Source organism: Phyllostomus hastatus, unplaced genomic scaffold, assembly GCF_019186645.2.
Source record: "Phyllostomus hastatus isolate PE091 unplaced genomic scaffold, TTU_PhHast_1.1 phas_scaffold_387, whole genome shotgun sequence".
Classification (NCBI taxonomy): Eukaryota; Metazoa; Chordata; class Mammalia; order Chiroptera; family Phyllostomidae; genus Phyllostomus; species Phyllostomus hastatus.
This window is the reverse complement of record NW_025334027.1, coordinates 1674981-1699697: the sequence shown is the minus strand read 5'-3', so window position 1 is coordinate 1699697 and position 24717 is coordinate 1674981. Positions and strand designations below refer to the sequence as shown.

The window sequence follows — 24717 nt, the reverse complement described above, 5'->3', positions numbered from 1 at the left end:
CGACCACGCCCCACCCTGTACTGCAACACAGAGGTCACGTGGTGGGGAAGCCGGAGGCAGATGCGCCTGCGCGGTGAGCTCCGGAGCGCTAAGGCCGGGTGTTGGAAGCCGGCGGTCAGCCCGGCTGGGCGCGAGATGATGGCGGCCGCAGCGGTGTCCCGGGGAGGCGGCGGCTCCAGCTGCAGCTCCGGCTCCTGTTCCAGTGCCTCGCGGGGTTTCTATTTCAACACGGTCCTGTCATTGGCCCGCTCCCTGGCCGTGCAGAGACCTGCATCCTTGGAGAAGGTAGCCTAGGCCGACCTGGCCGAGGGCTGACAGGAGTGGGGGACCGAGGCAAAGCGGGGAGGCTGGGCAGGGGTCAGCAGGAGGCGGAGTAAGGTGTCGCGTACTGCCTGTGAGGGGGGCTAATGAGCCGGTGTTCGGCGGGGTGAAGAAGCCCGTGGGCGGAGGGGGTTGGGAAAGAGGAGTCTTGGGAGAGTGGGCCGTGTGCAAGCACAGGCGGGGATGCTACGGGTAGGGGGGTGTGGGAGGGACGTGTGAACTACAGGCCGGAGCTCGAGACGGAGGGGCACCTTGTGACATCGCGGGGGCGGGGGTGGCAGAGAGGAGCAGTGGGAAGAGCGGAGGACCAGGATCAAAATCTGAGGCTTTGCTCCTAACTTCCCCTGCTTTTTATTCCGTGGCTTCGGGGAGATGCCTTTCTTGTAAAATGGAAGTGCTTTTACCTGCTTTGCCCACTTCACGAGATTGTCGTGAAGGGCACGTGAAATAGCGTTTTCTAGAGTGCTTTCTGAAATTCAAATCTACTGCGCATTGTTTTTCTGTGACACTAGAGGGGGCGTTAGATTGGGTAAAAGATTGTGTGTTTGAAGGGACAGTGTCAGGAAGCGGGAGTGAACTTTCAGTGGTTACAGACTCCACCTGGGGATTGCTTCCGAGGAAAAAGGAGCACTTAGGTCAGAGGAATCCTTATCTTGGGAGAAAGGTGAAAGGCAACTCAAGGGTGTGTTTGGGATGGTGGAAGGAACACAGGTCTTAAAGTCAGGGACCTAAGTTTGGTCCCTGCACTGTAACTCTGCATTGTTTTGGACAAGTTAATTCAACTCCGAGAGCCTCTGTTTCCTTATCTGTGGAATGAAGTGGTTCTTGAGGATTAAAGGAATTCAAGCATCGAGTGCCTTGCACAGAGTAGGTGAGCAGTAAATGTCAGTTTTCTTCCCCTACCAGTGTGTGCGTGTTGAAGGAATGGGCTTCCTTTCTCTCCACACAGCTTTCTCCAAGATGGAAAGGGAATGCTGTCAGTAGAAGAGCAATGGAGACTTGCCTGCTCTAGTTGGAAGTGGTTTTGTGGTTCTGGTGAGGGGTGAAGTTGAAAGGCTGTTTAGGCACTTTGGCAGAGTGACCTAGTTCTTCCTTGCTTTTGTAGCTCTCAGACTTGACTTGTCATTCAAATGCAGGATGAGCAGGTCTTGGGAGACTAATGCTAACCTGATTTCTAGTTAAAGGAGGAAAACATTAGAATAGAAAGAACATGAGTTATAGGACCACCTGAATTTAAAACCTGTGTTATGTTGATACAACTCTGGGCAGGTCACTTTCCCAATCTTATCCTCTGCTTTCTCCTGCAAAATACACTAATTAATTTAACCTTTAGGTTGGCAGCTCCCTAATACCATCTCTTACTTAGGGAGGTACTTCAGTTTCATTACCAACATTTACAAATCACTGTAGAAAAGAGTTAACAGAGCAAGCCTGAAGCTGCTCTCTTCAGAAGGGCTTGCTTGCAAGGTTGGCTCCTGATAGGCATCTGGGAACTTGGCACTTGAACTGTTCCCTCCATTTCCTAATTGATAAGGGTGGTTCACTGGGCATAGACTCTGTACAGACAATATGATTTATGTTGAACACCTGCTTTCCTTCTGGGAATCTGGAATTTTTGACAGTGCCTGTGTGATGAGCCCCCAATAAAAACCTTGGGTGCCTTATCTGTAATGAACTTCCCTAGGCACAAACACGGTGCCTATGCGACATGTCACAGAAGAGCAATGAGAACCTTGGGTGCTGTGTCTCTAATGCACTTCCCTAGGCACCACATTGTTTGCTGCTGTGAGAGGGAGTGTGCTCGGGGTATACCCTCACAGGAGGGAGAGAACATCAGAAAGCCTGTGCGTGGGTTTCTACAGGTTCTACCTGTGTTTTTCCCTCGCTGATGTCCTTCCACTGTCATAATAGTTAGCCACAAGTACAACTATGTACATATGGGTGGTCTTGGGGACCCCAGAACAACTTCTTTCTTAGAGGAGGCTTCCGTAGGTGGCTGATTCCATCAAATATGTGTGTGTGAATTCCTCTTATCCTCATCCAGGATATTGAGACTTGATTATGATAGGGATCATTGTTACTATTTGGTCTTAAAGTATTTGTCTGCTTACTACATTCTCCTCCTCTAAACCTACCAAAAAGAAGCCCTTAGCATACCTAAGCAAAAGATTCTTGAGATTCTTAAGAGGGAAGGAATTTCTGAGTACCCATCTGGGATAACAAAAATGGAAGCTTAAGGGGGAAGATGAATATTGAAAAATACCCCCCCCCCATTTCTTTGTTTCCATTTTCCCTCTTTTCCCAGAGAGAAGGGATCGGACTGAGAAGGGTTTAGTCTAGACAGGACTGACGTGAGGAAGGCTGTTTTCTGAACTTGACTTGACAGCTCAGCTCATACCTTGGTAACTCAGGCAGCCCTAATATGCTTTTTGGGGGCACATTAATGGCAGCTTCCACTGTCTTTGTCTCTCTCTGTGCCACAGTTGTGTTTATTTATGCCACTCTAATCCCAGGCTGTGAAATCAAGTTCATCGCTACTCAGTGGATTTTATTTTTTGTTATTTAATTCAGCCTTTCATTCAGAAAACATTTATTGAGCACCTAATGCTAAACCAGGTAAATAAGAAACAGTCCTAATTCGGTCACTTAGGTGACCAGCAACAAGTCAGACTTGCGTAAGTCCTCCCTCTAGTCTTGTGTCCCAGGTCAGGTGACCAGACTCCTGCCATGTTCAGGGAGCCAGACCCAAGACCCTCGGGCATCTATTCTCTGATCCATATATGAACTTGGACCTTTTTCTGCTGGGCTTGTCCCTAAGGCTGGAGTCTCAGCCCTGAGTTGCATCCCCAGGATTGCAGTCTAACTCTGAGGACCCTCAGTGAAGCCCTCTCTCTAGACCATGCTCCACTCAGTCCTCAACACTCTCCCCTCTGGGTGAAAGGAGAAAACTAGAGAAGAGATTTCAGTGTACACTGGAATCTCTATGTGTGGATGATTTCTAGACTCCCTCTGGCTGATTTGTAAATGCCTGGCCATCCTGCCCTGCTTTCCTGGTTCTTGCCTGTCTTCATAACATTGTTGAGCTGCCCCTGTCCATCCTCCTCCTGGCTCTGCCTGGTTATACTCCTCTGTGGCTAGGAATTCAGGTGTCCTGTTTCTGCCTCTCCTCTTCTGTCTGGTGCCATACTAATGGACCCCAAACCCTGGGACGTGGAGAATTCTGGGCAGAGCTGCAGAGTAGGAGCATTTGTTACCCTTCCATTCCTCTTCTCACCCTCAGGAGGCTTTGGGTAGAGTCCTTTCCCATGTCCTAAAATATCCTTTCTCTTTCTTTTCTTGGAATGCCAGAATCTCAAGGTCGTCTTAGCTAACTATTGATCTGATGTTTAAATGGCGCTGCGGCTTTGGAGACAGGCTGGACCCTCCTTGGTGGACAGATGTACTTAGAAGATGAGCTGATTAGCTCTTACCTATAATTGGAGCAACGTGTGGGCAGATGCTGAGGGCAGTGGGCTTTCTTCAGTTCATGGTTATCCAGTTTGTCCTTCACAGTGGTCTGCCATGGAATAAAAATAATGGTAATGGCATTTTTTTTTCCAGCATGATGCAGCTGAAAATTTTCTATCCTTGCTCCCTTTCCTGTGTGAGGCCACATTGAAAAGAATCCCAGAGTGAGAGGAGAGAGAGTGAGCATTGGCAGAGGGTATCATGTTGCTAGAACCATTGTTACTAAATCTAAAATACTTCAAGAAAAACGTGGAAGAAGAAAGTCTTTACCTGTAAACATGCCACATGAGCTGTATTTGTTTGCTAGGATTGCCATAACAGAGCACCACCATGGCTTAAACAACAGAGGTTTATTTTCTCACTATTCTGGAGGCTAGAAATCCAAAACGAAGATATCTATAGTGTTAGTTTCTTTTGAGGCCTCTTCCTTTGTCTTGTAAATTGTCTTCTCCCTGAATCGTCCCAGTCTCCCCTCTGTGCCTGTCTGGGTCCGAATGTGTTCTCATGAGAACACCAGTGAGATTGGTATTACTGGCCCCCCCATTACCTCATTTTAACCCAATTACCTCTTTAAAGACCCTGTGTTCCAATACAGTCGCATCCTGAGGTACCTGGGGGTTAGGACTTCAGTATGTGAATTTGCGGGGGGAGGCACAATTCAGCTCATAACATTAGCCCATCAGAACTTTCATTTCTTACAGTGCCTTTTTAGTCTTTACCCGCATATAGCGGTATTCACGTCATGATCTTTTTTCAAAAATAGCTCATATTTATTCTTTTCATGGCTGCATGCCATTTTTTTTTTGTCTTGACAGACCATAATTTACTTAAGCGTTTACTAAACTAGACTTTCTAGTTTTCCCTCTGTAAAAAAAACAGCATGTTTGTACACCTAGCATTTTGCCATCTTCTGAATTCCATGCTTGAGTTAAATCACGGGTGGGTAGTGATGTTTACTGCCCAGTTGTTTTCAAAGGACCACACTTCACACTTCGTCCATGATAGCATCAGCGGGACACCTTGTGCATATATATTCGTCTGTAGCGTCACCAGTTGTATTTTATTTCTTTTTTCCTGCCAGTTCAGTAAGCATGAAAGGGTACCTTATTCTTTTGATCCCAGGGTAATGATATTTGACGATGGTTGTCTATGTTAAATTAAGAGTTAAACAAACAACCAAAAAACCCCATAAGGTGGAAGTGGGTATGTGATACTGCTGCATTCTTGTTTTCTGCTCTGTGGAAATTCAAATTCAGCGTTCTCTTCATACTTGCAGCCCTGTTGCTTGAATACTGCCTCCTAGCTGTGCTTGCTGTAGACAGTTTATTTTCTACAGTTGGACCTACTAGGTGCGCATGCAGTCCCAGTCCTCAGCTAATTTGCAGGTACATAGCAGCAACGATAGTGCTGGGCTGGCCAGGTGTCTCTCCAGAAACATCCTGTGGTGGTGCACTAAGTGTCTTTTCAATAAAAATCCCATGGGAGGATATTTAGCTGTTTTGCATTTTGCTGTTTTGCATTTTGCATTTTGTGAGTTGGGAGGTCCAGATAGTTGGCTGGGGCGGGGCAGGGGGGGCATACCTTTTCTCCGTGGTGCTTGACAGGTACGTGCAAGATGGTAATACAAGATAAAAATGAAACGTGCTCTAAGAAAGTGAAAATGTTGTGGGCTCTTACCAGGAAGTTACTTTCCCCTGAGATTTTAAGTAGGGAAGGCTTGGAAGTGCTGAGGATGGGCGTTTGTAATGCCTAATGTGGTTGGCAAGGCAAGGTCAAAGCACCGAGGAGAATGAGGAGCAACAGGTAACAGGTTGGCAGAAACAGCATATGTAAAGGAAAGAGTGGAAATGAGGCTGGATGAGAAAGCAGGCGACCTCTTAGGTGGTCCCAGACTCAGAGTTTGGATTTCACTGATGAGACAGGGAAATGCCCTTGAATGTTTCAGGGCCCAAGAGTGATGTGCTTTAAGATTGTGATGGCTGGATGGTTGATGTGGACGGCCTTAGGGCGTCTCGGAATTGATGTGTCACTAGCTCTTTGCTCCCCCAGAGGGCAGAAATGTTCTATTTCTGACTCTGTACTGCAGATTCTCTTTTTTTTGTGATCTGTGTTTGCAGTTTGTACCCAGTGGTTGTTCCCACCAGCAGCTATTCTCGTTGTTGATTTTAGTTGCTGATATTTATCTATGTACTTAATTGTCCTAATGACTTATTTATATATTTGTTTTTGCATTTGCTTCTCTTGTGTAACTTGACATTTTGGAAAAATGTTTGGCCTCTTTTGCCAAGCGATCCAGAATACTACTTTTATTTGTGTGATAAACTGATACATAAATACCGTGTTGAGGAAAAGTCCTCAGTTCTCACTTGGATTTATTTGTTGAGTTCTGAGAGGCTCTGTTTCTGCTACCCAAGCCATTCTTTTTGTCTCAGTGTTTCTGTGTTTAGAGCTAGTCTGGAAGCCTAGATTTAGGACACTTACACGATTATGAAAGCAAAAGATGGTGACATTCACTCATTCATATAATAAATCTGTGAGTGCCTGCTGTGTGCCAAGCACTGTGCTGGGCCCTTAAGGGGCCCATTAAAGGGATGAATAAATAGACATGGTGTTGTTGTCATGGAGTTTACCATGGAGAGTGAAAGACAGACAAATAAACATTAAACAAAAAGTTGTAAGTAAATATAACTTAAAATGGTAACAAGTACCCCAAAACAAAAGTAAATGCTGTCGATGAATTTTGTCTCAATTTAAAAAAAGGTAAATGATGTCAGTAGAGATGAAATGGGTATTTCTATGGATGTAAGGGAAGATTTTAAACACAGCTAAAAGATGAGTAGAAGTTGGCCAATGAAGAGTCTGGAAAAGAGCACTCTTAGCAGAGGGTACAGCTTGTCCAAAGGGCCAGAGGTAGAAAATTTCTGACACTTTTGATGACCTTACAGAGAAGGCTGCAGTGATCGCAGCTTAGGGAGCTAGGCGGGCACAAAAATAGACTGAGGAGGGGGGCGGGGCCTGATCACCCCAGGCAGGTTGGGGAAATGATTTGCAACTATTTCCTAAAAGCAGCTTAATTGTTTTATAGCCTTTAGGGGATTGGTGAAGAATTTAAAATATTAAGAATAAGTAAAGTAAAAATGTCAATTGTGATTGGCATAGAGATGGAACTATTTTAAGACCACTTTAAACAGATTTGTGAAAATTACATTTTGTGTGAGTATTAGGTATTGTTTTCCTAGATGTCTTTTCTCACTTAGGAAAATAGTCTATTAGATCTTTGGGGCAACTTAAAATTATATAATTATAGGATCACAGGAATTTGGATCTTTCTTTGTTTCTAGTATGGTATTTAAAGATGTAAATTTCTCTCCAAATGCTGCTTTAACAACATCCCACAAATCTTGTAAGATGTGTTTTCTTTTTTATTCCTCTTAAAATGTTTTTCTAATTTCCCATGTGATTTCTTCTTTGATTCGGAGGCATATAGAAGTATACTGTGTAGTTTCCAACATTTGGGGGATTTATAGATGTTTGTTGTTGATTTCTAATTTTATTCTGGTGCAGTCAGAAAGCACACCCTGACCTCAGTGTCTTCTGGCAGGAAGCCGGGGCGCTGCGGAGCCCACTCTGTTTCTGCTCTCCCAGGCCTCGCGGTCCTCCCCATCCAGTGTGCGAAACCAGTGTTTTTTATGTTTGTTCATTCTTGTAGTTGTTTTATGGCAGGAAGGTAAACCCAGGTCCTGTTATTCCCTCATGGCTGCTCGCAGACATTCTCGGATCACAGAGTTTTATTGCAGGAGCAGACATTGCAAAACACTGGTCTAGTCTTTCTTACGCACATGAGAGAACTGAGATTTGAGGGAGATGATTTGTAATATTGGCATAATTTTAAGACACGCAGGCAAGATTGCATGTGTTTCTGTATATGCACATGCTTGGCGTTTTGTCCACATCGTACAGAAGGAAATATGACAGAAGGGCAGAGGTCTTCAGGTAGGTTTTGTCACTTATCTGTGGAGACAGAGGTGCGAAATGGCAGAGCCGGACTGCAAATCAGAGCCTCATGACTCCGTGCAGCTCCCCTGGTCACTGTGGCGCTGCCTGTTGAAATGATGTGCCAGGAACCAGAGGTGTGTGGTGGACACGCAGTACCCTGCCAGGCACCCGGAAGAGCTCAGGAATGGTGGCTCACTAGAGGTGTGTAAAGGCCTGTGCTGACGGTTGTAGAAAGCCATGTTAATGGGTCACGCAGTCATCTACCAATGACCAAAAGAATGTTTTTCATGAATCCCTCAGCCCAGGCTGCTTGTAGGAGCAGGTGCTATGCGTCCTGCACCTGCAGCTTCTCGTGCATCGATCGGGTCTCAGTCACCTCTGCTTATCCTCATAGCTTGGCATCACTTAGGAGTGTGAACCGTGCTCAGTGTTCTCTAAGGAGAAGTACATTTGAGAAAGAACAATCTAAAACATGGTTTATACCAAAAAACTACTGCTAATACTCAAACCTTTTTCTTTAGTTCTCAGGGAATTTTGTTTCTCCAGAAAGACTATTCCCAGAGGTTTTGGGTAACAAAAGTTGTATGCTTTTTTAAAAAACTGCTAATGCTATTATTATAGCTGTATTTTGACCCAAATACCATACTGACACGTACTGTTATGTCTGATTCTCATCTGCAACTTGTGAGGGCATCTTATTTTCTCCTTGGTTTAGCATTTCCTTACCTTGGCAGTCTAAATTCTCATTCCCTTCCCTCCCCTCGTATTAATTTTTGGAGAGTGGGGAAGGGAGGGAAACATCAGCTGGCTGCTTCCCACACATGCCCCAACTGGGGACCAAACCCACAACCCAGGCATGTGCACTGACCGGGAATCGAATCGGTGACTTTGCTTTGCAGGATAATACCCAAACAACTGAGCCACACCGGTCAGGGCTAAATTCCCTCTCTTTTAATAGTCTTGAGTTAAAGTGCTGTCAGGAGCTCTTATCAAAGTCTGTGTGAGTTACCTCTGTTGCCTCCCTGTGGTCCTTGACTTATTTTCCCCGTAAAGTAGTGTGTAAAGCCCCTCTGGATCCTTTTTGTAAATGGGAGTGCCCCTGGCTCTCTGTCCGTTTTGAGCTTAATGACTTTTTACAATGACAAGCTCTACACCCCTGCCCAAAACAACTTGTTAGTGTGTTGTAAAATTCTGACAAAAAATTTCAGTTATTATCTGTTCTCATTTTTGAATTATACCATCAAAGCTTTATCCTGCATTAGGACTTTGACCTCTCTGTGTCTCGGTTGTTTACTCCGTAGAATGAAGATAATTCACAGATTAGATAAGATAGTGCAGACCAGCGCCTGGCCACATTATAAGTGCTCCTGAACTGGTAGCTGTTTGTATTTGCAGAGTGGCAAGCTCCTGGGAACTGGTTCTCCCTTATCTGATGTGTGACAACTTCTGTCAGGCCTGGGTTCAAGTCTTCACATGTTTTTCTCCAAGAGTCTCAGTTTCTGAGGGCATTTTGCATCAGAGCCTGGACCTCATGCCAGGTTTTCTGGGCTGTCCGTTTGGTGACTGACTTGTGTTACTCACTAACTGTCATGTCCTTTTTATGGTTTTGTAACTCTCAATGGATTGTAAGGCTTGTAAGGGTGTGGCTGTATATCATATTATACATTGCTTTGATTGTTCTTCCAACCATCCTTCCATTCATTTGATGACGCAGCACATATTTGTTCATGCCAACTGCATGCCAGCGCTATGCCTGGTACTGGTTATATGACAATTATCAGAATGTACGTAAACCCTTAGGAAGCCTGCGTTCTAGTGGTAGTCTGTTTTCTTTCCTTCTTATTTCCTTAATTCCCTGCAGCACTGGCCCCTTTAGGTCCACTAAGTAGCTGTTAAGTTTCTGGTTAAGCAGGGTGTAGTAGATGCAGTTGATTAGGGTGACACAGTCCTGTTTGCAGGGAGTAGAAGGTAAATATACAAGTAACATCAAAACAAGATATAAAAAAGATAATTACCTCAAGAGAAGTACAGAGTTCTTGGTGGGCTACAGAGAGGTATGATGGGAGAGATCACATCCCATTGTAGGGTCTGGCCTTGGCCAGTGTGGCTCAGTTGGTTGGAGCATCATCCTGTAAACCAAGTGGTGGTGGGTTCAATTTCTAGTCAGGGCACATACCCAGGTTGCGGGTTCAATCCCCAGTTGGGGAGCGTACAAGAAGGAACCAATCAATATTTCTCTCTCACATTGATGGATTTTTTTTAATCTCTCTTTCTTTCTCCCCCTTCCTCTCTCTCTAAAGGCAATAAAAAATGTCGTCAGGTGAGGATAAAAAATAATTTAAAAACTTTGCAGAGTCTGACTGGAAAAGCTTTGAGAAGCAGGAGACATGAGATAGATGGGTAGAATTTTTATAGAAGAGGTGAGGCAGGTTGAATGAAACGTTCTGGGTGGGTGAAGACCATGGGAAAGGCCAAGCAAGGGGAAGTGGGTGTTGTATTCGGGTCTCGGTGTTCAGGGGAAGTTGGGAGCAGATCTCATTGCCAGGGTGGGAGTGCGCGTGGTGTGTTCATTGTGGCAGGGAGCCATTGCAAGTGCATGCACAGATAGTGGTGGCGTTGGAGTAGGGAGAGACAGAAGTCAGAGAGAGGCCTAGTTAAGAACCTGTTGCCTAAGATTATGTGTAACCTCTAACACAGGGTAGAATAACATACACCAATATGCCCGCAAGTGGATGTTTGGCAGTTGACTCTGTGAGAGACCTTCATCTATGACCCTGCATATGTTTGGGAGTTGTTGGTGGTCCTTCAGCATGGGCGGTGGGGTGGAGACATGTTCATGATGACGAAAACTTATCCTGGGTTATTGCTGGAGTGCATGCCTGTGCCCTTTCTGAGTAATTCGTTTCCGGTAAGAGTGTAATACCTAAAAACAAAAAAAACTAGCAAACAGACCCAACCCAGAACACCTGTCCTGCGAGGAGAAATCCATTTATTACATTTGACTTAAAGGAGGAGACCTTACGGTTTGCCTCTGCCCTCTGGGACAAGTGCCAGGATGGGCTGGCAGCATGCCCCAAATAGGAGAGGATCTGGATTGAGAAAAAAACCTGCCACACTGGTCAGAGTGAATTTTGGGCAATAAGGAAGAATAGACGGGCAGGGTCTGCGGCCCAGGCAGGAGTGAGCGTGTCGCTTATCACTAATGTCCACAGTGGAGGAGATGGAGATGCAAAGGTAAGAGATGATTTTTGCCCAAGGAGCTTACCAGTTAGTGTGCAGACAGATACATGCACTAATAACTGTAACAATAACAGTGGGGTAGCTGCTGTTATTGATGATGTCATTGGAGCCCTTCAAACACATGAAGACTGGAACTGGTCACCTAATAGCCTGATTGTCTCCAGGCTAAACACTCCTTTGACCGCTCCTTGTATGGAATGTTTCTAGACCTCATGTGTCCTGGATGTCTGACTTTGGGTACTTTTCAGTGTGTCAAAGAGGCAGCTGAAATAATCTTTCCCTCACTTCTGTACGCCGCCCATCATCAAGTCTGTAAACTCTTCCTCTGAAACATGTAAGCTGGTCTGTTTCTGTCTTTGCTTGTTCTGGTCACTGCTGCCTCTGCCTGGACTACTTCCTGGAGGACTATCGACCCATCTCTCTGCCTTCACCCTTGTCCTCCAAAATTTATTCTTGTAGCAACCAGAGGATTTTTCTAAACTTCAATTCTTAACGTGAGTCATTAAGGTCTCTGTGTGTGCCTCAGTGGTTGTGGCTTCCCATTGCTGTTAGAGTACAGTCCAGGCTCCCAACCTGGCCTGTGGGGCTGCCTGTGCTTGCACTTGGACTTCTGGGCACCCCTGCTGTCCCTTTCCTACAGTGCTGCCACCCTAGCCATCTCTGCCAGACTGCTCTTTCCTGATTCTCCTTCCAGATTTGTCCTGGCTGATTCCTTTTTTAAATTTTTATCTATTTATTTTTAGAGAGAGGAGAAGGAGGGAAAAAGAGAGGGAAAGAAACATCGATGTGTGAGAGAAATATCAACTGGTTGCCTCCTGCATGTCCCCACCGGGGGACCTAGCCCTCAACCCAGGCATGTCCCCTGACCGAGAATTGAACCAGTGACCTTTCAATTCATAGGCCAATGCTCAATCCACTTAGTCATACCAGCCAGAGCCTGGTGGGTTCCTTAATCAGTCCCAATATAATGGGCACCTTCTTAAAGAGGCCTTCTTTGATCACCCCATCGAAAGTCGTCCTGCAGGCACTGTCGTTAGGGAAAGAAAATTAAAAACAAAACCTCTCAACCCAGACACGCTTACCACAAAGGTAGTAGAGAAAGAAAACACTTTTATTACTGAATAAGCATTAAACCAGAACATGATATGCATCACAGGCCATCCACTAAGAGATTGCAGAAGCAGAAAGAAGTCTCAGCCATGTGCACAGCCAGGCAGATACAACCCACCACACACATGTTTTCAGAGGAAACCATAACTAGTTCTCAGGTAAGAAGACCTGACAGCACCCTCTGTCACACACAGTTCATTTACCTGGTAATTGGAGTCTGTGTCAGCTCCTTGGTTTAATTAGAGGAAAAGTGAACTATCTTTATGACAGGAGGTTGTTTCTCAACTTAGAGCAAGGAGCCTTACTGGAGTTAGGTTCCTGCCCTCCCACAGAACCTGGGAGGTAGGGGTGCTGTCCCCCTTGATATTTACATTCCAAAGATGGCTTCCAGGTTTTTGAGAAAGACATTCCTAAGTCATAAAGCTTACAAATTGCCAGTCTGGTCTTCAGCAAAATTTATGTACATTTCCAGAAAGTACAATAGTGAGTTTTCAGTGTAAATGAACAAAGAAAAAGGAGAAGAGGGAAATGGCTTCCCTTATTTCAACAGTGAGAATTAAGCTTCTTATTTTAAATCTGTCTTTGTTTTGACCCTGTCCCATCTGATAGTTACCTGGTCTGTCTGTTCGGATGTAGAATGAGGGCAGGGGCCAGTCTGCCGGGTTTACTCTGCATCCGCAGTTCTCAAGGCCGTATCTCCCACAAAATAGGTGCCCGGTAAAGAGTGAGTTAAAAGCGTATTGATTTGATTAACTCTTACGCAAGCCATTTGAAAGGTGTTATTGAAGAGCAATATAGCATGGACAATGTTTATCATGTCCTGGGAAGTGAGTCCCGAGTTCAGGTCTTATCTAGCTCTGCAGGGACTGCTGTACAGACAGGGAAGCTGAGGCTCAGCGTGTCACCCAAGCTGGCCGTGCCAGGGCCAGAATGTGACTCTGGCTCTAACTCCAAAGTTCATGTGCAATTCACTGCCCTAAAAATTGTCAAGATTAAATGTATTCATAGCCACAAAAAGAAAACAATCCTTACCCTGCCCCCAGAGCAATCAGTAGGGACAGAGAAAGGAGCTGAGAGCAAAAATATTTAAAATTTTAAGTGTATGTGTGTGTCATGTGGGAATATTGACAGGTTACCTTTCTTTGTATGGTTACTCTTTTCCATATTTAGTGGTGAGATTGTGCCAGTTTTGATGAGTTTCTGAGTCTCCATTCTGTCTTCGGGCACATTAGTCTTGCCTCCCAGGTATGAGGCAGTATATGTCCTTGTGTATTCAAGCAGAGTGTCGATTAAGTGTTGTATGGGACAGGGCAAAGTTCATGGACTTTGGCAGGGCCCCATACTCTTCTGTCTCGTTACCTGTTGATCCATAACCAACATTCTCAGCATCACACTGACTCATTTTGATAGAAATCCACCTTCCTTCCATCTCTTATTTACAGGGATGTTTCTTGAGAGGCTTTTTCTGTCAAGGTACGTGATTCTTCTGTGAAAGCGGCTAGAGCCTCTGGAAGTAACCACTTTATTGTGGTTGGTCTGCAGGTCTTTGTTATGTTTTGTTTTTCCGTCTGGTTGTGGAGCATATTCTTCTTGTGGAAGAACACTGGAGAAAGTGGAAGTTTTAACATTTCTGTCCCTCTCTTGTTATTACTTTATACTCTTTTGCCTACGCAATTAATAAAAAAAGCATGGATTTCTCCTCCCCCCATAGGTATATGTTTTTTATTTTAGCCTACTGGATGCTTTATCCTCATTACCTAAGTAATATTTTCCCCTAGAGCGTATTTTGGCAAATATGAAAAAGCACAAAGAAGACATGTAAAATCACTGGTCATCCTGCCCCTCAAAACTATTAACATTTTGATATGCTTTCTTACAGTATTTTTTTTGTACATGGTCATTCAGGATCATTCCTCTTGTAACTTTATAGAACATTTAGAGCCTTGTTCTGTCATTGTTTATCTTAAGAAGAACCCTTCTTAATACTTCTTAAGACGTTTTTAATGTCTGTAGTATTAGGTTAAACTTTATGAAAGTATTGTTTTTGTAGTTAAAAAATGGTTGAATATCAGTTATTTCATGTGATTCAACCTAATATTTCATCAATTGGTTAAATCATTTAATCTAATGTTGGATTATTTCTGATTTTCTTTTTTTAATGTCTTTATTATACATTTTCCATTACCATTTCTGGTTTTCAATTACTGCTTACAACACTGTGATGAAAGTATTTTACATAATCTTTGCCCAAGGCTGTAATTATTCTGTACAGCCATTCCTAGAAGGAACATGCTAGGACAGAGACCGTTGGCATCCTTCAGGTGAGAAGGGGCTTTTCTTTCAGGCCTGTGTTGTCTCTTTGTATTTGCGCTTTTAAAATCCAGGCAAACCAAAGCAGTTTGCTTTCTTTCTAAAAATTACAGTGGAAACTGGTTGATGCATTTTCAGGGTGATCGTCAAGCACTACACTTGTCTTAAGTCATGAAAACCTCCCATCAGGTCTCTGTCTGTGCTAGTGGGAACGGATCACTGGGTCTGCTCTCTGAACAGCAAGGGTGGGGCTTTCCCAACGGCCTGGGCTGTGCCACTGTGTTTGTGAATGCTCTGTTCAAGAGATTCCTGCGGCAGAGATTTTCAAGATTGAGATAATCTTTTTTCCTATTTATAGTAAATCCTTTATGACATATTTGCTGTTGGTTTGTTTTGAAGATAATTCTGATTTTTCTGCTTATTCAGTAAGTTACTGATTTATTGCCTGCTTGCCTTCTGCTAGCCACTATTATGGCATATCCAGGAATAACAGGTATTGTTTATTAAGCAGTTACTGTGTGTTGTGCACAGTCTTAAGTGCTTTACACACATTTGATTTTTAGAGAGACTTAAGGTGAGGCACTCTGTCTGTAGGTAGGTTTGGCTAATCTGCTTATAGGCATCATGGGAAGTGGGGTCTGTGCACTGTCCTGACCCCAAAGTGTTAGCCGTCAGCTATTGCGCTGTGCCTCCTCTGTGTATGCATGGTTGTAACCCTCTCCCCAGGTTCCTCAGGGTGTGTGTTTTGAGGCCATGTCTACAGTAATTTCTGCAGCCGGAGATGTTCTCTTTATGATGTTAAAATTGGAAAAACTGGCTTTGGTTATATAACTTCACTGGCCTTTTGTGATATTGGTTTATTCTGAATGTGGGTTGATAATTTTCTAATCTGTGGATTTTTTGGTCTCATTTTCTAGGTCCAAAAGCTGCTTTGCATGTGCCCAGTAGATTTCCATGGGATCTTCCAATTAGATGAAAGGCGGAGAGATGCGGTGATTGCTTTGGGCATTTTTCTCGTTGAATCTGACCTTCAGGTAAGTCTTCACTACATTGAAAGTGTTTCGGGCAGTATAAAGGGGGGTGTAATTAGAACTTAAATTTATACCATGCTTATGTGTCCCAAAGCAGTACTAGAAGAATGCATACAAACCTAGTAAGAGTGGTTAGTGGTGGGCGGGATAGAATAGGTGGAACAAGTGAGAATGAAACTTTCTTCAGGAATGAGATTTTTTAATGTACATCTTATGAAATTTTGTTTTTTGAACTGTGTGAATAAATTATGCTGTTAAAAGTTAGATTTTTTTGTTTGCTTGTTTGTTTACCTGCCAGAAAGTTAGTTAAAAAGTTTTGTGAAGTGATTGTGTGTCCTCCAGAGTAGACTTGATTTTTCAGTCTCAGGTAAAATGTTCATTAATCAGACTCAGAGTAACTACTTTTTTTCCTTCCAAAAGAACAATATTCTTTGCAACAATTTTGATATAATATCTTTTTCAAAATCATGATAGATATAGATTAAGTTTTAGAGTATGTGTTAATGTGCCTTTCTTTTCTTAAGATCATAATAACGTGTTTAATCCTACATTTTTATTATGCATTTTGGATATAAAATATTTTAATGCAAAAAGTGAATTTTTTATCACATACATATTTTTTGACTATTAGGTATGTTTTTTAATTTTATTTTTCATTATAGTTGGCATTCAATATCAACATTATTTTATATTCATGTCAGGTGTACAGCACAGCAGTTAGACGGTTATGTAATTTATAAAGTTATCCTCCTGATGATTCAAGTACCCGCCTGATCGTTCTTACAGTGTTATTGGCTGTATTATCTATGCTGTACTGTACATCTCCGTGAGTGTGTTGTGACTGCCTTGCAGAGCCCTTGGGAGTTCTGTGTCTGTTAGCATACTAGGATCCTGGACAGATGTTGTAGTCAGCTCCTTTTTATCTATTAGAGGAGAAATTGTTTTGTTTTCACTAAAGAAAGTTCTCTGGTTATCAGTTACAGTTGTGGTATGACAAACTATCTCAAAACCTGGTGACTTAATACAACACTTTTTTTTTTCTCATGAATCTGCAATTTAGACAGAACCCAGAAGAGTCACTGTTTCTGCTCCATTTGGTATCACCTGGGATGGCTTGAAGGCTGGGGTCTGGAATCACCTGAAGGCCCATTCATGTCATATCTGGGGGTTAATCCTGGCTGGGACTCTTGCCCAGGTCACCTCTGTATACAAGGCCTCTCCACGTGGCCCAAGCTGTGTCTTTGTGTCACACCATATTGTCTGGGTTCCAAGGACGAGTGTCCTGAGAAGGAGCCAGGTGGAAGCTGCACTGCATTCTCTAACCCAGCCTGGGAAGGCAGTCTCATGTGTACAACAGTCGAGATCCACTAGAAGCAAGTCTCTAAGGCAGCCCATTTTCCAGGAGAGGTGAATTCACCTCCGCCTTTCAGTGGGAGGAGTTGACAGAACTTGCAGCCGTGTATTCAGAACCACATGTTTTTTCAGTATTTCAGAACATCAAATAGCATTCCGCTTCTTCGCAGCACACTTACCTACTTTTTAAGTGGAGCATCTGTAAATAGGGAAACAACCAAAAGAGCCGATAGTGGAAGGTGATGAAGTTATATGCCGATTGACTAGTTTGGAAACTAGAAGAAAGTGAATTTTCATTGACTGATGATGGCTATAAAGTAATATTTAATTCAAGAAGAGCTAAAGGAAAAGTGAAGCAGAATATAAAAGCAAAACAAAAACACAAAGCAAGTAAGGGCCACGAACAACAGAAGCATCACCAAGTTTAGAAGCATGTAGCTGCAAGCTTCCTTCCAGTCCAGAGAATATGATCCTGGAGCCCACTGAAGGGTCTGGGGCAATCTGAGCACCTCTTAGTGAAGGCAGTTTTGAGTGCTTGTGCACACACATACCTTCTTTTGGAGAGCCCTCCCTGAGGGCACCTTCCAGGTGCCTCCTCCCCAGAGGAGGCCAGAGCCAGGCTGGCAGTCAGCTCCTGCTGGCAGGTCTTAGCACTGCCCTTAGGCACTTGAGCTGATGGAAAACCAGAAGGGTGGTATGCCGTGTGAATGTTCCTCTTTGAGATGATTAGGGTGTGGATATACTTTGCTTTGGGCTCAATCTATGCTAAATAGCTACCAGTCATGTATTTTAACTATAATCTGTTTTTTTTTTTCCTTTAAGCACAAAGATTCTGTGGTTCCTTACCTTCTTCGACTTCTTAAAGGTCTTCCAAAAGTATATTGGGTAGAAGAAAGCACAGCTCGTAAAGGCAGAGGTAATTTTGTAGAATGTGTTCTCTGAACGCAAGGAAGAATATATATGTTCATTATTTGTAAGAATTAAATGTTTAATTATACTGACACATCAGTTAAGTTGCTACTGATTGTAAACTAGGGTCAGGGAGCATTTGAGCTCTTGTTCCCCAGCATATATGTCAGTTTGGCTCAAGTGAACTCTTAATAAAAATTAAGAAAAAAAAAGAAAGGAAAGAAAGGAACTAGGGCCAGGAAGCAGTCAGTCTGCATTTTAGCAAGCCTTCCATGTGATTTGGATACACAGTCAAGTGTGAGAATGACCTGGAACTGCATCTTAAAATAAGTGCAAAAGTAGAAATGTAACAATTTTCTGCCATGCATTATGCGTATGGTCATAAAACTAGGTAATTCTGTATCTTTGATTAAATGTTTAGTATTCAAAATTGATTATATATTAAGTAGTGATTGGATGTACACAGCAGAGGTTCTAACATTTTGAAGGTGCACTTGGTAGAATTGCTTCTTCTCTTTTGGTTAGTTGGGTATAGTGCTCCTTTCTTGACCTTGAGACTGTGCTTTTGAGAACTTCCCTGCTAAGAGGCTCAGTAGTGGGAGGGCTTAAAAACCTATGAGAAATAGAGCAACTCTTTGGAAGTTCTTACTAAGATTTTCTCCATTATCCTGGCTGGGTAGCGTAGTTGGTAGCGTCATCCTGATACACAAGCATTGCGGTTGCATCCCCAGTCAGGGCACGCACAAGAATCAAACAGTGAATGCACAGATGAGTGCAACAACAAGTTAACGTTTCTCTCTTTTTTCCTGTCTCTCTCTAAAGTCAATAAATTTTTTAAAAAAGATTTTCTTCATTTGTCAAAATAAAGCAGAAAAGAAAATACCAATGTTTAATTTGGTTAATTTAGTATAAAGTAGTGGTAATACGTGTTTGACAGCTAGCCTCCATATCCTGCGTCTCATACACTATCAAGATTGATTTCTTGCTTTTGTTTGGGTTAGGAATAAAAAATGGAATTTATCATGCCGAGAGGCTGTATAATCTCATAAACTATAAACTGACTCAGGAAGCATTTATGTTTACTGAACCAAAATATTTTATTAAAAGAAAAGTTGGGGCATTCTCAGCAAGCAGGTTGGGACCGCATCTGTTCTGAGATTCATTTCAGTGAGGGCAGCTGCCACTTTAAACTGGTCCCCTGGCAGGCCGTGTGAGAAAAGGAACATACTGAATTGGGTGACGAGTAGGTGTGGCCCAGCATCTCATTTGTGCTGATCTGATTCGAGTCTTTATGGATTCCAGGCGCCCTCCCAGTTGCAGAGAGCTTCAGCTTCTGCCTGGTAACCTTGCTTTCTGATGTGGCTTACAGGGACCCTTCACTTAGGGATGAGGTAAGTGTGTGGTGAATTGTGCATTTCTGTAAGATCAGAAAGAGTCCCAAAGTGATGACAAGATTAAACAAAGCAAATTTGAAGTGATTGGGTTGTTCATGTTCATTTATTTCATACTGTTAACAGCATCCCTAAGATGTTTAATACTTGCTTACAGTACTTTACAGGTTACCCACTCATCTCCTGTGTCTGATCTCATTCAGCTTTCCGAGATAGCCCTGTGAGGTAGGCAGCCAGAGGCAGAGGCAGCTGGTTTTCCTGACTGGACACTGGGTACTGAAGTCTTTCATAGGAGAGAATTTTCTGGATAGTGGAAGCTAATCCTTTAAGGGCTCAGATATTTTTGGTTCTAGTTTATTTTATTGCAAATGATACTTAAATGCCTTTCATACTTTTTAAAACAAAGAATATGATTGTAATCTCTAGACTTTTTCCTAATTTATTATTTTGAAAATCAATTTTTAAAAAATATTTTATTTACTTGTAGACAGAAGGGAAGGGAGGGCGAAAGAGAGGGAGAGACACATTGATCAGCTGCCTCTCGCACTCCCCCTGCCTGGCCCACCACCCAGGCACATGCCCTAATTGGAATTGAACCAGCGACCTTTTGGTGCATAGGCTGGTGCTCCATCCACTGAGCCATACCAGCCAGGGCAAAAAATCAGTTTTTATATGCTGCTATTTTCAGGTCCAGCCAAGAAGTGCATGGTTGCTCGCCTGTATGCTAAATGTTCCCTGATAACTAAGCTTTTTGCATCTTGTATTTGTTTTGTTTTGTTTTTCTTAAGATTTTATTTATTTGACTTCAGAGAGAAGGGAAGGGAGGGAGAGAAAGTGAGAGAGAAACATTGACTGATTGCCTCTTACTCACCTGCAAATGGAGATCTGGCTCACAACCCAAGCATATGCCCTGACTGGGAATCGAACCAGTGACCTTTCGTATCATAGTCCAGCACTCAATCCACTGAGCTTTACCAGCCAGGGCTGTTTTTTAATTTTAAAAATCTCTTTCCTTGATATTAAACTGTAAATTCTGTTGTCAGTATTTCTGCCATTACATTCTTCTTCATTCTTCTTTCTTAGTTTAAGTTATTTGTTTGTAGGTTGGTTAAAGAGATAACTAGATACGTTAGAATCACATATTATTAAAAACTTAACAGGTTGAAAGTTAAGGGCTTTTCTTAAATGATATCAAAACAGAGAGGTTAACACTGAAGACTATGACATTAATATATGAAATGGAGAAAATATTTCTTTTCAAGTCTTCATAGGTTATTCAGCATCATTTAATATTAGCAAAATTAAGAAATTTGACTTGATTATGAACAAGTCATATTAACCAGCTTCATTTTCTTCTTTGCCTGGGTTTTCTAAGACTGGTAATAGAGGGCAGTGAGATGGGTATAGTCTAGTTGGTTTTCACCAAGGCATTGGACATACCCTCTCCTGATGTCCTGGGATATGTGCTGAGCACCACAGCAGTTCATCAGGAACTGCCCGGAGGACCACTGCGAAGGGAGACTGGTGAGGCGCCAGCCCAGCAGAAGTCCCCAGGAGCCTGTCCCCTGCTGTTGAAGCAAAATGAGCCAGGTCCATGAATGAATGGGAAAGCAAGTTAACCTCATTTGTAGAAAACACAACTCCAGTAATTAGCAAAAACCAGAATAATGAACTAAAGTTAATTTAAGCATTCTGTTTATCTGTGAGCCCATTGAGCCAGCAGTATAAAGAAGCTGCCAGAAAGCTTTTGACACATACATGAAAGTCTAGTATCTGTGTTGAGTTTGGTGATTACTCAGTTAAGTCCCAGCATCCCTGGAATATTAAAGGTTTTATGCTGAACACTACAATTGGAGATTTCTAAAACAGTGTACAACAGTAAAACTGATGCCATCAGTCAGCATCATAAAGGACTTGTAATCATAAGGAATGGATGAAAAGAAGTAGAAGTGTTTAGCCATAAAAAGGTGTTTCGGGGGCCTACACCTGCTTGCAGAATATGGAGGAAGACGTGGTGGGTACAGAGCACTAGGCGGACGCCATTGGCCCAATGTTAGGAGGAAATCTGGACCAGCCCCGAGAGGGAGGGTGTCTGTCCCTGGAAGGCCAGCCGATTGGCCCCTCGGCAGAGCTTTTGTGTGGGAGTTATGTGTCAGATACGATGTTGGACAAGATAATGCCTGAAACTTCTTCTAATTCTGGATTAATTTTGTGATATTTTTCTGATTTTGTTTCTAAGTTTGTTCTGTTTCCTTGGATATTACAGATTCTAGAGGCACTTTTGCAGGTTCTGCATGTCCTTTTGGGAATGTGCCAGGCTCTAGAGATTCAAGAAAAAGGTATGATTATATAGATCAAAGCTTTAAAAAAAATTGTTCTGTGATTAATTTTTTCCTTGCTTTTCCTCAGTCTTCTTTTCTATTCTTTATTACCCCATGTACATCATAGATGAAAACTCTCCTATTTTAGTTGCCTTTGCTGTGTGTTAGCTAAGAGGTCACACGGGGGCCATGAGCACAGCTTTGCCACCTGAAAATGCTGAGTGACCTTGGGCAAGTCACCTCATCCTTCTGGGTCTAAGTTTCTTCACCTGTAACATGTCTGATTTCCAAAGGTCATTTTTCTCTAGAGTAAGGCTAACAGTATGATCCTGGGAACAATAAATACACTGTTTAAATATAGTAAAGATGCCTGATAACGTGACTTAGCTGTATAACTGATTTGGATGTGCCATGAATAAGAATAAACCCAGACCTCCTAGAGGAGGCAGCTGTGTGTGATGCAGGCATAGTCTGGAGTTATTGTTAATGCCAGATTGAAAATATCATCGGACAGCCCTTTGCATTGACCCTGTCACTGTGGCTTATTCTAACCCTTCAGGTTTATTAGTGGGTGGGCTGTGATATGTGAGCCAGTGTTACAAGTTGGTAGGGTACGGTTCTCTCACAGGTAACTTTCTGATATCAGAACATTCTTACTTTGCCATCTAGAATACCTTTGCAAATATGCCATCCCATGTTTGATTGGAATCTCACGGGCGTTTGGGCGCTACAGCAACATAGAGGAGTCTCTCCTCTCCAAACTCTTCCCCAAAGTCCCTCCGCATTCCCTCCGAGTCCCGGAGGAGCTGGAAGGCGTGCGGAGGCGTTCCTTCAACGACTTTCGCTCCATCCTCCCCAGCAACTTGCTGACTGTGTGCCAGGAGGGCACCCTGAAGAGGAAGACCAGCAGCGTGTCCAGCATCTCTCAGGTGGGCTTGCACTTCTGGGGAGAGAGCAGAGGGGAGGGGTCTTGTTTAAGGGTTCCCGTGGAGAAAGTCCCGCTTGGAAGTTGCTTGGGGGAAGTTAGAGAACAAAACGTCCTCACTGGAATTCTCTTCAGGATAAAAGCTTCCCTTGTCCTTTTTATAGTTTATTAGTGGCTTCATCTCCTAGTCATGAAGTATTTGTTTCCTAGCAGTTAGGTGCCAAAATCTGTTCTGAGTGGGAGATAGTTGGTGCCCTGAAGAAGTATATAATAGACTCAGGGAGAAAAGGTAGATGCAAAATGTGAGACTGATTCTGCTTAGTAATCAAGTATAAAATGTATGTCTAGAGAGGAAGAATTTATATATAATTCATACATATATATATATGATTTGGTATATAGTAGAGAATGCTGTAGTTCTGGTGAGCTTCACGGAGAAGGTGAGTCTTGAACTACACCTTGAAGTACAACTACTGAGCTGGAAAAGAAAACCTTGTCTAGGACAAATCTGGTGAGGGTTTGACTGGCCTTTCGTGATCTGTGAGTATGGTTGTGTGTTTCAGGTCAGCCCTGAACGTGGGATGCCCCCTCCCAGCTCCCCCGGAGGAACTGCCTTTCACTACTTTGAAGGTGGGTTTCACCTCCGTATTGACCTAGCGCTCAGGTAGTGGGTTCATAGTGACTACTTCCTGTGATGCCAGGGATGATGATACTGACGCTCTGCTGTCATGCATCTAGCATGTCACGCTTTTAGAAGGTATTTACAGTATTTTAAACTTCATATAATTTTAAAATATTTTAAATGAAGATAAAAGGGCAGAAAATAATATATAGACTCCTATGTGCCTGTGGTCACAATTTTAATATGTTAACCTATGAAAGCTCTGGTTTTCAGTTGTTTACTAAGAACTTCCACAGAATTTACTAAATTTGATTCATATGGTAGCCCCGTGCAGTGTCCGACACTTGTTAAAATTGCCTTCAACTTACCCTTGAGGGAAGTAAGACTCTGATTAAGTAACAGAAGATGGGGAAACCAGATTCCACGCCTCACAATGTCACCTATTCCATTTTTGGATGAGGCTAATTGCTAAAAGGCCATTTCTCAATAGGATCTTGAAAGCTGTGAGGGAATTTTTTTTTTTTTTTAAGAGGGAGTGCCCTGGTCAGGTGGCTCTGTTGGTTGGAGTGTTGTCTTGTGCACCAAAAGGTTGCAGGTTTGATTCCAGGTCAAGATACACATACGTAGGTTGTGGGTTCGATCCCTGGTTGGGGTGCTTGTGGGAAGCCATCAATTGATGTATCTCACATAGATGTTTCTCTCTCTTTCTCTCTCCCCCTTCCTCTCTATAACATCAATTAAAATATCCTCAGACGAGGATTAAGAAGAGGGGAGTGTTTGAACTCAAATGTGGGCAACTTTGCATACTGTATTTCTTTTGTATTTGAGAAAACACATTACAGTCTTTGTGTATGTTAGAATATAGAGGCCAAATTTGCTTGCTTAAAATCCCACCTCTCAGAGAGAACAATTGTCCTAGAATACATTCCTCCTGACTTTGCACAACCCCTTTGCCGCCAATATGCTCTCGGGTGTCTGAGGACAGCCATGAGGTGTCCTTGACAGCTGCTGTTTCCTTGGTAAATTGCTGCCTGTGCTCAGGCTCTCCTTCCCAGTGGGGCTCCCTTCCTTTAAGCACTTCCAGTGAGTGCCTAGGATTGGGGCACACCCAGGTGTGGGCCCACTGAGCTTCATTTAGCAGGTATTACTGTCCTGCAGGGGTGAGCTGGACGATTTTTTCTGGCCTGAAGTGTACCTCATTGTCAGAGAGACCGGCAGGAAACCAGTGGTCCTTCTCTTTTGTTCCCTTGCCTCCTGTTTTGCTCAGGTTGTTCTTACAGTTAGTCTCCCCTTCTCTTTCCAGTTCCTCTTCCACAGTGCTGTAAGAATTCTCTTTAAGAATTGTTTTTTTTTTTTTTAATAAAAGATGTTATTTATTTTTTGGGAGTGGGGAGGGCAGGGAGAGAGGGAGAGAAGCATCAATGTGTGGTTGCCTCTTGTGCACCCCCTACTGCAGGCCTGGCCTGCAACCCAGGCATGCTCCCCGACTGGGAATTGAACCAGGGACCCTTCGGCTGGCAGGCTGGTACTCAACCCACTGAGCCACACCAGCCAGGGCAAATAATGGATTTTCAAATGCTTATATACTTTTGGCTTTTTATTATTATGTATTGGGTGATTGTTTTTGTTCTGATTTTGAAATTTATAGTAATTTGCATTTTTGTTCCAATTTTGGTGGTAA

At 43.1% G+C, this 24717-nt stretch overlaps 1 protein-coding gene across 1 annotated transcript in view; it reads left to right on the top strand.

The window, feature by feature from the left end:
- Positions 1-61: 61 nt before the first annotated feature.
- Positions 62-24717, top strand: part of PI4KA (phosphatidylinositol 4-kinase alpha) — a 100847-nt gene continuing 76191 nt past the window's right edge. Inside the window, exons 1-7 of the mRNA XM_045819751.1 lie at positions 62-285; positions 15402-15518; positions 17691-17784; positions 19080-19168; positions 21435-21507; positions 22159-22418; positions 22978-23044. Of these exons, the coding sequence (XP_045675707.1) occupies positions 136-285; positions 15402-15518; positions 17691-17784; positions 19080-19168; positions 21435-21507; positions 22159-22418; positions 22978-23044 (850 nt within the window). The 5' untranslated portion in view covers positions 62-135. The remainder of the gene's footprint in view (positions 286-15401; positions 15519-17690; positions 17785-19079; positions 19169-21434; positions 21508-22158; positions 22419-22977; positions 23045-24717) is intronic.